The 12,814-nt window shown below is 44.0% G+C and overlaps 1 protein-coding gene across 7 annotated transcripts in view; it reads right to left on the reverse strand.

Moving 5' to 3' along the window:
• Window positions 1-1,984: 1,984 nt before the first annotated feature.
• The window catches only part of LOC137299850 (phosphatidylinositol 5-phosphate 4-kinase type-2 beta), a 78,011-nt gene continuing 67,181 nt past the window's right edge, over window positions 1,985-12,814 (reverse strand). For 5 of the 7 annotated variants that reach the window (XM_067968788.1, XM_067968783.1, XM_067968781.1 and 2 more), the window contains 2 exons: window positions 10,202-10,326; window positions 1,985-5,130 (listed from right to left, as the gene is read on the reverse strand). In XM_067968788.1, the coding sequence (XP_067824889.1) occupies window positions 5,050-5,130; window positions 10,202-10,326 (206 nt within the window). In that variant the 3' untranslated portion in view covers window positions 1,985-5,049. The remainder of the gene's footprint in view (window positions 5,131-10,201; window positions 10,327-12,814) is intronic. The other 2 variants (XM_067968784.1, XM_067968782.1) reach the window with 1 other exon arrangement.

Consider the following 12,814-nt stretch of genomic DNA (forward strand, 5'->3'; position numbering starts at 1 on the left):
TTATCGGCGCTATATAAATGCAAGTTGTTGCTCCAAATGCACCACCAATTGTGTGGAAACTGATGTGTGGACACTGTTGTGCCACTTTAAGCCAGATTTATGCCACACATGTCCTTTCTTTCCTCTCTCCACTCCTCGTACTGGTTACGGTTCCACAGATGTTGGATGTGCTCTGGTGCCCTGCCCAAATAGTCATCATTGTGCCTGAACGATAAGGTCAGGGTTCTCCTCTTTGGGGTGGAATCTGAGCGTGTGGGACCTCCAATGCGTCCTGACCCCAACCCAATTCCCGGTGTTGGGGGTTATTTCCGAAGCATGGTGAGCTCCTGGGGACATTGCTGCAGCACCAGAAGAGGTGGTGAGGGGCCTTAAAAGAAAAAAAGATTTGCACATATACAGTATACCTGAAAGCATTTTGCAGCCAATTAAGTACCTTGAAGTGTGGTCACTGTTGTAATGTAGGAAATGTGGCAGCCAAATTGCGCACAGCAAGGTCCCACGAACAGCAATGTGATAATGACCAGATAATGTTTCAGTGATATTGGTCGAGGGATAAATATTGGCCAGGACACCGGGGAGAACTCCCCTGCTCTTCTTCAAAATAGTGCCGTGGAATCATTTATGTCCAACTGAGAGGGCAGACAGGGCCTTGGTTTAACGTCTGTTACCGAAGAATGGCAACCTCCAACAGTGCAGCACTCCCTCAATCCTATCCCTCCTACAGTGCAGATCTCCCTCAGTAATGCACTGGATGTCAGCTTAGATTTTGTGCTCACATTTCTAAAGTGGGATTCGAACCTACAGGTTTCTGCTTCAGGGAGGGGAGAGTGCTACCACTGAACCATGGCCGACACCTTAAAAGGGGCATAAGTGCTTCAAAGACGGCATCAAGGCTTCCACTGAAGGCCTTAGCCGAGATCAAGTCCGTCAGCAGGTATCCGCTAGGCCCAAATTGAATGCAGAATGGCCTCCAAAAGGCCCTTTCTCTCGATTGGGGGAACCCCGGGGCTGTTACCACCACTTCTTGGGGTTTACTGCCACCCTCCACCTAGAGGACCCAGGAAGTGACGGTAAGTGGAATGGACAGGAGGGAAATCCACCGGAAACCTAAGCTCTGTCCTCTGCCACCATTTGCGTGCAGCAGGTAGGGAAGGAGTGGCCAGTTACTGCCTTGACGATGAAAGAAAATCCCGCTCAGGGCTGTGAGGCTTCATCACAGCCATGCCCGTCCTTACCCGAATTTCACACGTGTGCATCACCTAGTAGCAAATGGACGGCAATCAGGAGCAGGAAGCCCACCTGGTTTTCCCCCTTTCCTGGTTTGGCGGTGCTGAGGCCACCTGTCTCGCTCCAAGCTGATTCGAACCTTCTCGGTCTGAATGGCTATGGGGCTACTGTCACCTGCGGATCCCTCAGTCCAAAACTAAACCAGCATTTCCACACAGGAATTCCAGAACGCGTTTCAATTTACATTTCTGGAACAGTAAGGAATTTGCTGGATGTCGGGCCAGATCCACGTGAGACACTCCAACCTGCTGACTACATGTAAGGAGACTTACAGGTTTTTTTCTGGGCTGTTTGGCGATCTATCCCAACAATGGGGGTCAGGGACGGTTGGCGGGGGGGGGGGGTGGGGGGAGAGAAACGATGCTATGACTCCCCTTTCTCTTTCATCCCCCGGGGTAACCTTTATGCACGCCCCCTCATGGCTCAGTCTGGAGTGTGGCCAGGAAGTAGGATGAGGTGAGGATCACTTCTTCCCGACTTAAATGGGGTTCACCATAATCGTCAACAACCGCTGAAAATGGAGGCTGGAAAGAGGAGGGAAACATCGGGGGGGGGGGGGGGGTGGAATCTAGGGGACTTTCTCGGGTAATGTGACCCGCCGAAAAACCGAGTAACACACTTCATAATCTCATACTAGTCCTGGCTGAGCGATGACTGATGTCGGGAGAGTTAACCATCATCCAAGTGGACCAGCGCGTTTTTACAAAAAAAAAACTTTTATTTGTAAGCTTCGGTATTACTGCAGCGAGTTTAAACACTGCTTCACCATGACTCCCAAACACAGCATTACAAATTATCACAGTCGAACCCTGATCAATGCATAACTGGTTTAGCCGAAAACCTTGCTGAAAATTTCCATTATGAAAAGGACCGATGTTGCATCTGAACCCAAAGTAAAATTCGATGTGGGTTGGGGCTAATTTGATGGCATTCTTTAAGACTTGCCAGCAGCAGAAATTGGTCAGTATCTACCCCTATTACTTTCAGGTCCCAATCATAAGATCTTATAATATCTTGATTTCTTTGCTGACGGCATGCAGGTTTCTGAAATAAGGACTACTACCATGGGGCAAGGACAAAACGAGACATCAAGCAGAGTGAGATTGGATCAGGTCTATTCCAGAAAACAAAAATGAAAAGGTGGGGAATTAACATGCTGGAAGTCCTGACTTGCCCTGTAAAAGAAAGACCAAAATGTCTGCACTGATTGTTTGTGGATATTGTGCCCAATGTGGTAAGGAGCCATCCACACAAGGCAGGAAGGTTCAATCCCTTACCTGTGTTGAGTTAGTTGACCTCAACACTGGTAGCAGTGGGAAGGATACTAAAATTGGGCTCAGTGCCTGTGGACTAAGGAGAGATAAAAATTGCTGAAACGTGGCCACTCCCAGAAAGGAAAGGAGCTGATGGTTCCCATGGTATAATATAGCCTGCCCGACAGTCGCTGTCCGGGCTTGCACGGGACGAATGGCCTGTTGGGTGAGGTGTGGGAGGACCAGCTAGTATCTGCGGGAATGTTGTCCAGCAAGCATTAGCACTGACAGGAGTGAGAGAAGAAATAAAACAAAAATTTAAATTTTAAAAATAGTTGATGACATTTTGGGTGTTTTAATTCTGCTCTTATCAATTTTCGGCAGTTAACAGCAATGTCCCCACATCAGCAGCGATGCATTGTATGAGCACCCATTAGAAAATACCATGAAAACAGCCTCCCTCCAAATTGTGTAAAATACAACTTCTTAGGAGAAGTTAAAGGTGTGACAAAAAGCCAGCGTGGGCTGGACTGAGCAATAATTGAGCTGCTGTGCAACTAAACCATTTTATGCATGGGTCAAGATTATACACTGAGGAGTTATGCCTGCATCAGGAACTCTATATTATAGAAGTGAAACAAGAAATCATTTGGTACACTGAAATTCAAAGCTTGGATCAGATGTGCACTTATCCTTATGCAACTGAATTTAGATAGTAATTTTAATGTTCCTTTTTTTCATCCTTTACAATTTCGAGCCAGCTACAACTGCACCAGAATCTCTATTATAACATACACAGTGCAATGAATTGAACATTTTTCCCAGCAGTACCGATAGGGTGTCTGAAGGTGCTCTTCTATTTCTCTCCTGTAATTTTTGCACCTCTAACATCCTATGTCTACTGTTCTCAATTATAAACTTGCCTGATCACTTAGTAAAATGGTTGCCGTCCTTTTAGTAAAGAAGGTTTACATATTAAAAACAGTCTATAGAAAATAATAGGTTAGCGAGGGTTGAAACATTAAGGTGTAGATAGTCTCTTCATTGGCTTCAGACATATACATATCTATAAGTGATCACTTGGTCAAAACCAAGTGCGGGTTAAGCACACCTTTAACATTCCTCCCTTAATATCTGTTATGCTACACATAATTAACAGCATACATGAAATTCTGTTATTTAAAGGGTTAAAGTGCCAATCGATTCCTTCTATGCTTTCTGCAAGCTACAAGTAAATGGTTCAAATTTGATGCTTGCTGTCATGCTTTTTTTGTTTTCATATATCCAGGACTTTCTTTTTACTAAAACAGCACAATATTGCCGCAGTATTTTTTGTAATATTTCAGACTTGTTAAGGGTTCAAAATCGATCAATCAGGTAGTTTTATAAAAACACTACCAAGCAACATTATTGTCACGGCTACATCTTTGTAACATCAGTTTCAACAGCAAACAGCAATACTTTGTCAAAAGAATTAGAGTCTTTTTAAAACAGTCCCTTACAAAGGAGTTAGCTCTTTTAAAAAAAAATCACCTTTTTACTCATGTCTATTGACCTAGTAGACAGAATGACACATTGCCCCCAAAAAAAATTAGCTTAAAAGCACAATTACAGACTGTGTTCTCTGGAAAAGCCGAGCAGCCTACATCAAAGTAAACGCGACCCCCTCCCGCCAAGTAACAAAAAAAAAGTAAACTTTTAGAGTACATTAGGAAGGCCACAAATCTACTTACCCGGACCTATCCACATCTGATGGACTGGGCCACTCCACAGACTGCGCCATTCCACAGACTGCATGACCAGATGCAGGCCCGGGTAATCTGGATATGTGGCATCCTATTGTAAATATTACTTTGCTTTAAAGTAAACATTTCCCCCCTCACAAACAATAGCTTATATATAGTTGCGTTGGTTTATTGATAAAAGTTGCTAAAAGTCTTTTTTTTTGTTTGTTTGCGATTAGACAATATGGCAACTTAAAAAAACATTTGAGAAACAGCATGGCAAAGACAGAACCAGGGTTGGGATGAGTGCAGCGTCACAAAGGTACACGCAAACAATACCGTGCCTTTGCTCCGTTAGGACAATATTTGAACCTTAAAATAAAAGTGATTCTTGCCATCATCAAAGTGCCCGTCTTCCTTCACTGCGTGCGAGTGCCCACCGTCCGGTTTTAAGATCATGCAGTACGTCTCACCATGGCTAACGGAGTGCCACTGAAGCTAATGCCAGTAAAGACACACTCAGAAATGCATGGCCGGGAAAACTTCAAGAGTAATGCAAAAATTGAGGCAAAGCGGGTTTGCCGGTAAGTGTGTGTCTCTTTTTTTTGTGTTGTGTTTTTTTTTTGTTGTTGGTTTGTTTCCAAAGGATGCAATTTTGAGATTAGTCTCTGCACATTAAATACTGCACACACCACTACAGTGTCCTCAGTTTTAGTTCCGACTTCCTGCGTTCGCTACTCATCGGTAGTCTCTCGTTGTGCGTGTCGTGTGTGTCTGCATCGGCACTATGTTATGATGTTAGACATAAATTCTAAGAAACGCTTCGAGTACTGTTCGGGGTTAACTGTGGAGATCTCCGCACCAGCCTGCAAAGCACAAACAACAAGGTGTTATTCTAAAAGATAATTGTCCTTAGGGACCATAAGCCCTTCACCAGCAAAGAATGGAAACTGAACAGTAAAGTGGTTGCCATTTTTTTTTCATGAAACCGTAACTCGTGGAAACAAAGAAATCAATCAGATTTGATCATTTATTCATCCTGCCCCCACAGAGACATTTCTCCCCCTCCCCCCTCTAAAGGCACTGATTCATGGTGGGGTACAGTTCCCCAAGGACCAGCAACCTCCTCCAGTATCTCATCTAAGTGGCCATTCTTCATGTGCAAGCCTACACAGTGAGCATCAGCAGGCTAATCAACCGCGTACCGAAACACAGTCCAGCCCAATCCGATTCTCACCTGACAACCGCACACAAGCACTTTTGCCCACTGACTTCTCAAAGTACTGATAAGGCTGCAAAAACTTTCTATAAGTTACTCACCTAAGAACAGAAAAAAAGCACAAACCTAGTGGCCATTAGTTTCAGTTCATTTTATCTGCCAAACCCAGATATTGCTAATCTTTAATGTGTATAATTAGATTAGGCTCCCCACAATTTTTTCTTCATACTGTAATGCCCTAAATTAAATACAAATGGTTATCTGACCTGACATTGGCCGTTGAAATTTGCAATTGTGTATTTCTGCTCCTTTTGTAGAATAAAAGTACAACTATCAATCCTTTTGTCTAATCAAATCACACAGTAATGTGTCTGCAACTTCCCATCCCAATCTGAAATGCTCGATATTATGTGGATCTAAAAATATGTTAGAAGAAAAGTATCAATTGAAGACTGCTGCCAATGTATTAGAAACTCATGCTGGAACAATCAAAGACAGTGTAAGTCTAACAGGCAGTAACAGCACTGCACATATTAAAATAAATCATTTGACTTCTTATTGTCTCCCCTCCTCTCTGACAACACCGACTCTCAGTTTCCCAGACATGATCCACATTTTGGCCATTCTTGTTGCACAAGCCTGGATCACATTAAACATTCACTCCCTCCACCGCCGCCCAACGTGGCTGCAGCGTGTACCATCTACAGGATGCACTGCAGCGTGTACCATCTACAGGATGCACTGCAGCGTGTACCATCTACAGGATGCACTGCAGCGTGTACCATCTACAGGATGCACTGCAGCGTGTACCATCTACAGGATGCACTGCAGCGTGTACCATCTACAGGATGCACTGCAGCGTGTACCATCTACAGGATGCACTGCAGCGTGTACCATCTACAGGATGCACTGCAGCGTGTACCATCTACAGGATGCACTGCAGCGTGTACCATCTACAGGATGCACTGCAGCGTGTACCATCTACAGGATGCACTGCAGCAAGTCGCCAAGGCTTCTTCGACTGCACCTCCCAAACCTGTGACCTCTATCTCCTAAAAGGACAAGGGCAGCAGGTGCATGGGAACACCATCACCTCCAAGTCACACATCATCCCGACTTGGACATATATCGACGTTCCTTCATTGTCGATGCTTCAAAATCCTGAAACTTTCGATCTAACTGCACTGTGGGAGCACTTTCACCACACCGACTGCAGTGATTCAAGAAGGCAGCCCACCACCACCTTCTCAAGGGCAACTAGGGATGGGCAATGAATGCCGCCTTGCTGGCGACGTCCGTATCCCCAGAATGAATAAAGAAAAGGACAGTGAGCGTAAGCAGGTTATTTGATCACAGTGAGCATCAGAACCCACTGTCATTACTAAATCCAATAAAGAATTCAGGAGAAACTTCTTTATCCAGAGAGTGGTTAGAATGTGGAACTCGCTACGACATGGAGTGGTTGAGGCGAATAGCATCGATGCATTTAAGGGGAAGCTAGATAAACACATGAGGGAGAAAGGAATAGAAGGATCTGCTGATAGGGTGAGATGGAGAGGGGTGGGTGGGAGGAGGCTCGTGTGGAGCATAAACAAAGGACAGTCTGTAAATTCTATGTGACCTGACCTGTCCTCACCCACACAAACACAGCAACCAGGAATGGGAACACTGACTAATTCTTTTCCTTCATAATCAAGGGGCATTAAACTTTTTTAATAATTTGTTTTCAGGAAGCGGATGATGCTTGTAGGGCCACGTTTATTCAATTATTGTCCATACCTAGTGGGCCTTCTTTTGTAATGACACCTCAAAATGTGGGACTGGAGCTACATGTAGGTCAGACCAGGTGGGTGTAAGCAGGTTCCACTCGCTGAAGAGACACTAATTGCACCGGTTGTAATTAAATACAGACATGTAGAAAATCATCAGTATTTAACGGAGTGGAAACGATTTTTTAACACTCCCCCCACCTCGAACACTCTGTACATGGCAGGTAGCTCCTGATTTTGCAGGGTTTCGCTGACCATAGAACATCACTGGACTGAGTATCTGAGCCAATTTAAAAAAAAATAAAAACAAAAAATGCTGGAAACATGCAGCAGACCTGTCAGAGAAAAGACAGGTTCATGTTTCGGAGGTAGACGGGCTCTGAAGGGTCCACACTGGACCGTTAATTGGTCTTTTCTCCTTTCAGAGGCTGGTTGACCTGCCGTGTACTTCCAGCATTTTCTGTTTTACTTCAGATTTACACCATTTGCAGTTTTTTTTTCTTTTTATTTCTTGTTTTTTTGTTGTCTGGTCTGTGTGAAGGCAAGTAATGAGAAAGGACATAATCTTCCAGTTTGGGCCCATTGTCAGAATCAAACACACCCAGATCCTGTATAGGTGAACGTCAACACTCTCCTATCCATGTGTCTCAACTCCAGGCTAAGAGGAGGCACTGGCTCTACTTGACGTGTTCACTCACTCCCCCGCCACCACAAGCCAATGGTTTCTCCCTGACTGCGACTGCCAAATTGCTACCAGGCACATTTATCCTGTGTGTCAGGGTCCACTGGGATCCTAAGCAAAGTTGGCCAAGCTCAGTTCCCATATGACCTACAATGAGAGAAAGAGAGAGGGAAAGACAAGAGAGCCTGTGCAGTGAGAGAAAGAGGAGTGTGAGTGAAAGAGTGATCGAAACAGTGAGAGAAGGAGGGGTGTGAGTGAAAGAGTGATCGAAACAGCGAGAGGAGGAGGAGTGTGAGTGAAAGAGTGATTGAAACAGCGAGAGGAGTGAGTCAAAGAGCGAGCGAAAGAGTGAGAGAAGGAGGAGTGTGAGTGAAAGAGTGATCGAAACAGTGAGAGGAGGAGTGTGAGTGAAAGAGTGATTGAAACAGCGAGAGGAGGAGGAGTGTGAGTGAAAGAGTGATTGAAACAGTGAGAGAAGGAGGAGTGTGAGTGAAAGAGTGATCGAAACAGTGAGAGAAGGAGGAGTGAGTGAAAGAGTGATCGAAACAGCGAGAGAAGGAGGAGTGTGAGTGAAAGAGCGAGCGAAAGAGTGAGAGAAGGAGGAGTGTGAGTGAAAGAGTGATCGAAACAGCGAGAGAAGGAGGAGTGTGAGTGAAAGAGCTAGCGAAAGAGTGAGAGAAGGAGGAGCGTGAGTGAAAGAGGAGCGTGAGTGAAAGAGTGATCGAAACAGCGAGAGGAGGAGTGTGAGTGAAAGAGTGATTGAAACAGTGAGAGAAGGAGGAGTGTGAGTGAAAGAGTGATCGAAACAGTGAGAGAAGGAGGAGTGTGAGTGAAAGAGTGATCGAAACAGTGAGAGAAGGAGGAGTGTGAGTGAAAGAGCGATCGAAACAGCGAGAGGAGTGAGTGAAAGAGCGAGCGAGTGAAAGAGCGAGCGAAACAGTGAGAGAAGGAGGAGTGTGAGTGAAAGAGTGATCGAAACAGTGAGAGGAGTGTCAGTGAAAGAGCGATCGAGTCGTCGAAAGAGTGATCGAGACGGCGAAAGAGGAGTGTGAGTGAAAGAGTGAGCAAAACAGCGAGATGAGCGAGTGAAAGAGTGATCGAAGGGTGCGAGTGATGGAGGGATTGAGACAGTGAGAGAAAGCAATGGTGAACAATGAATGGCTCATCGTTAGCAGGAGTATTTGTTGTGTTTCTTCTTGTTATGTATATATGTATGAAGCCAAGGGATAAGAAAGATCACATTTGAGACCCACTTGCAGCATCAAACACGCCCATTCTGTGTACGATTGAGAGTCAGTACAGAGCTCTCCACACACTGCACCGACCCATATGCCTCAGCCTTGGACTAAGAGGAGGTACTGCATTCCCCTCTCCAAGTCCCTGGAATGAAATAAAGGACTTGCTTTTATATAGTGCATTTCAGGTCCTTAAGACATCACAAAGCACTTGACAGCCAGTGAGCTATTTTTAAAGTATAGTCATTATATTTGGAGGCAAATGCAACAGCCAATTTGAGCGCAGCAAGGTCCCAGAAACAGCAAATAGAATGGATGACTAGCTAATCTGTTTTGGTGATGTTGGCTGAGGGATGAATGTTGGCCAGGAGATCTCCTTGCAACTTTCTAAAAAGTACCATGCGATCATTTTATACCTCTCAGGTGGCTATGTAAAGAGATGGGGAGTTCTCCCCGGTGTCCTGGCCAATATTTATCCCTCAACCAACACCTAAAAACAGATGATCTGGTTATCATCACATTGCTGTTTGTGGGATCTTGCTGTGCACAAATTGGCTGCCACGTTTCCTACATTACAACAGTGACTACACTTGAAAAGTACTAGATTGGCTGTAAAGTATTTTGGGACATCCTGAGGTCGTGAAAGGCGCTATATAAATGCAAGTTCTTTCTTTTTGCATCTGTCTGATCAGGCACTGGGCCTCGGGTTAACGTCTCAGCTGAAAGACGGCACCTCCAACAGTGCAGCCCTCCCTCAGTACTGCACTAAAGAGTCAGCCTAGATAATGCACTCAAGGCCCTGGAGAGGTGCTTGAACCCACAACCTGCTGACTCAGAGGTGAAAGTGCTACCACTGAGCCAAGCTGACACTCACTGACAATGACCAGTGGATTCCCTCATTTTATACTCACATTGCTAACATCAGTGAATGGAAGAAAACATACCCCAGTGTTTTAAAGTGCTCCTACCCCTTCTAAACTTACCCTCTTCCCCAAAGTTTTTAGTTTGAATTGTCGCAGGCGGTGTACTTACCCCGTGTTTGACTGTTTTGGCAGCGTGGGCAGCTTTCTTCTTTGCATCATAGTGAGTTAAAATGTCGATTATTGCCATAAAGTAAACTTCTTTCCTTGGAGCATCTGGAAAATTAGCCAGTATTACTGACATTAGAGAACAAGACTATTACAATGCAGTTATGATACCAGCACAAGAGTACATGTTTCTTCTAGCAGTTTTGTGCTCATTAACTTTGCTCACTTATATTATTTGCAGACTCTTTGAACGTTGATGCAATTCTCTAAGGCCCTGGTGGGTGGCAGTGGGAGAAGGAACAGAGCAGCCAGTATGTTGCACAGTGTTTCAAGCACACCGTCTAATTGGCTAACCACAATTTCCGTGACGACGGTCAATCACAGTAGAGTTTCCGGTCATCACCATGGCAATCGTGGCTACCCAATTAGTAATTACATTGGCAAGCTCTGAAATCAATGGCGATGAGATAGCCAAGTCAACAAGCCCCTGGCTTATGAAATTTAAAGTAAAAAAAAACTTATACTATACCTCACTTCAAGAACTGCAGTTGTAAAAACCCCATCCTCATTATATAGCTCTTTGTAATGGCAAAACAAATTGCAGGCTGCCGAACTCCAGATGGTCGCCTGACCTGAATATTAGAGCTACATGGGTAGTAAATTCTACCAGGTGCTGGACATCTAGATAACAACTACTTATTCTGCTGCAACCAAGAATCCGGAGTGTGGGAAAAGAAACTATTAAAATCTCAATTGTATTTTAGCTGATTTATGCAAACCTATGGCCCAACTCCAGTGAAATTTCTTGCGGACAATCAAGAGTGCAGGTGATGGGCGAGTGGGTAATGGGTTCCACCAAACTAAATAAAGAGTTGGTCCACATGATAAACTATTCAGACTGTAATATTGGACCGGATCTTGCTCGAAAAATAATGGCGTGTTAACGACACAGGCCGTTATTAATGTGCAAATCGATCAGCAAGTTCAGGGGATGAAGAGATACGCCGTGAGTTGCCAATCTCCAGAACTTGCTGGTTTATTTACTCCGCTCCACTGTTTGCTTCGCACAAACAGCATCTTGCCCTTAGCCTCCCTGCTATTTTTAAGAACTTGGTGGATTTGCACGTTAAACTCGCTGCAGTAAGTCTGGTAATTAACAGCACAAGTACCTTTTTAACGATGAGATAATTGTTAATGCAATTCCAATCAACCTCTCTGGCCCAGAAATTGAACAATTTGAAATGTGGAATCTCATTCCTTCAGATGGTAAATTGTTCTTAGAGATTTTAAAAATATCAATTTTAAATTTTTTCCTTACTTTTTCTTTCTGTCCCTTTTTTCTTTCTCTCTTAATCCAGTCTTTCTTTATTTCTCTTTCTGTACCTGATTTGACCCTGGTTCACCCTCCTTCTCAGTCGTTCCTCTGTTTCTTTCTCAATCCTTAAATCTCATTGGTAAAGGAGATACTCTGTTAGTCCCATCGTTCACTGAGGTCCCAGATGCCCCACTGCCCTCGCTGCACTGAGTTATCAGCTCACACTTCCAGCAAGTTACGGCGCAAAAAAAAAATCTTTGAGCTGAAGGGTGGAGACAAACGTCTAACTAACAGGGCACGTTGCGAGATGCCTCACTCCAGCAAGATCCAGCCCATTGTTTCCTCTGTGTTAGATTCATCAACTCAACATCGACATGAACTACAACCCTCTGCAGACTCGATCTAACCTGAAAACTTGGGGGTTGGGAAAGAAATGATAAAGGAAGTCTTGTATTTACATAGCGCCATTCATCACATTCTTGAAATGTCTCCAAGCATTTCACACACAATAAATTACATTTGTTGGTTATATAGTCAAATGCAACAGCTGTTCTGCACCAGCAGTGTCCCATCAACAGCAATGACATGAATGACCCGCTAACATGTTTTTTTGGGTGATGTTGGTTGAGGGAGGAATGTTGGCCAGGAGTCCCTGCCCTTCTTCATATGGCGTTATGGAATATTTAACATCCATCTGAAGGAAGGTATTGTTGACAATGCAGCACTTCCACAGTACTGCACTGTGGTGTCAGCCTGGATCATGTGCGCAAGTCCTGGTGTGGGGTTTGAACACAAAACCCTTCTGGCCCAGAGGCAAGTGTGCTGCCAACCGAGTCAAAGTAAGGACGATCAAACAATGCTTTACTTATTAAATCATTTACTTATTTCACATAAGAAAAACAAACAGGCTTTAACACTTAAGCAGGAAGGCTTTGGTTTTGAACATAGATTTTTTTTTAAATCACACATTTTATATATATCCGAGGAAAAAGATTCCGATACAACTTTAAAATACAATAAAACTTAAGACCACCAGGATGCAGTAATGACCAAACATGAGATGAATATTTCAGACTGAAAACCTGTATTAGAGACCACCCATCTACAAATCAACAATAACTCCCAAAGGCCACCCTCCTTGTAGGCAGGTTTCACCGTGTGCTTCTCTGAACTTATCATTTTCTAACTCGCTTTATTCAATTTATACCCAATCTTTTGAAACAAGAACAAAAAAAAATAGCATCTGGCTTGCAGATGTTCAAAGCAAAAAAATTACCCATTTTACTTAATTTTAACTAATCA

The sequence above is a fragment of the Heptranchias perlo genome, chromosome 30 (assembly GCF_035084215.1).
Source record: "Heptranchias perlo isolate sHepPer1 chromosome 30, sHepPer1.hap1, whole genome shotgun sequence".
NCBI classification, from domain to species: domain Eukaryota; kingdom Metazoa; phylum Chordata; class Chondrichthyes; order Hexanchiformes; family Hexanchidae; genus Heptranchias; species Heptranchias perlo.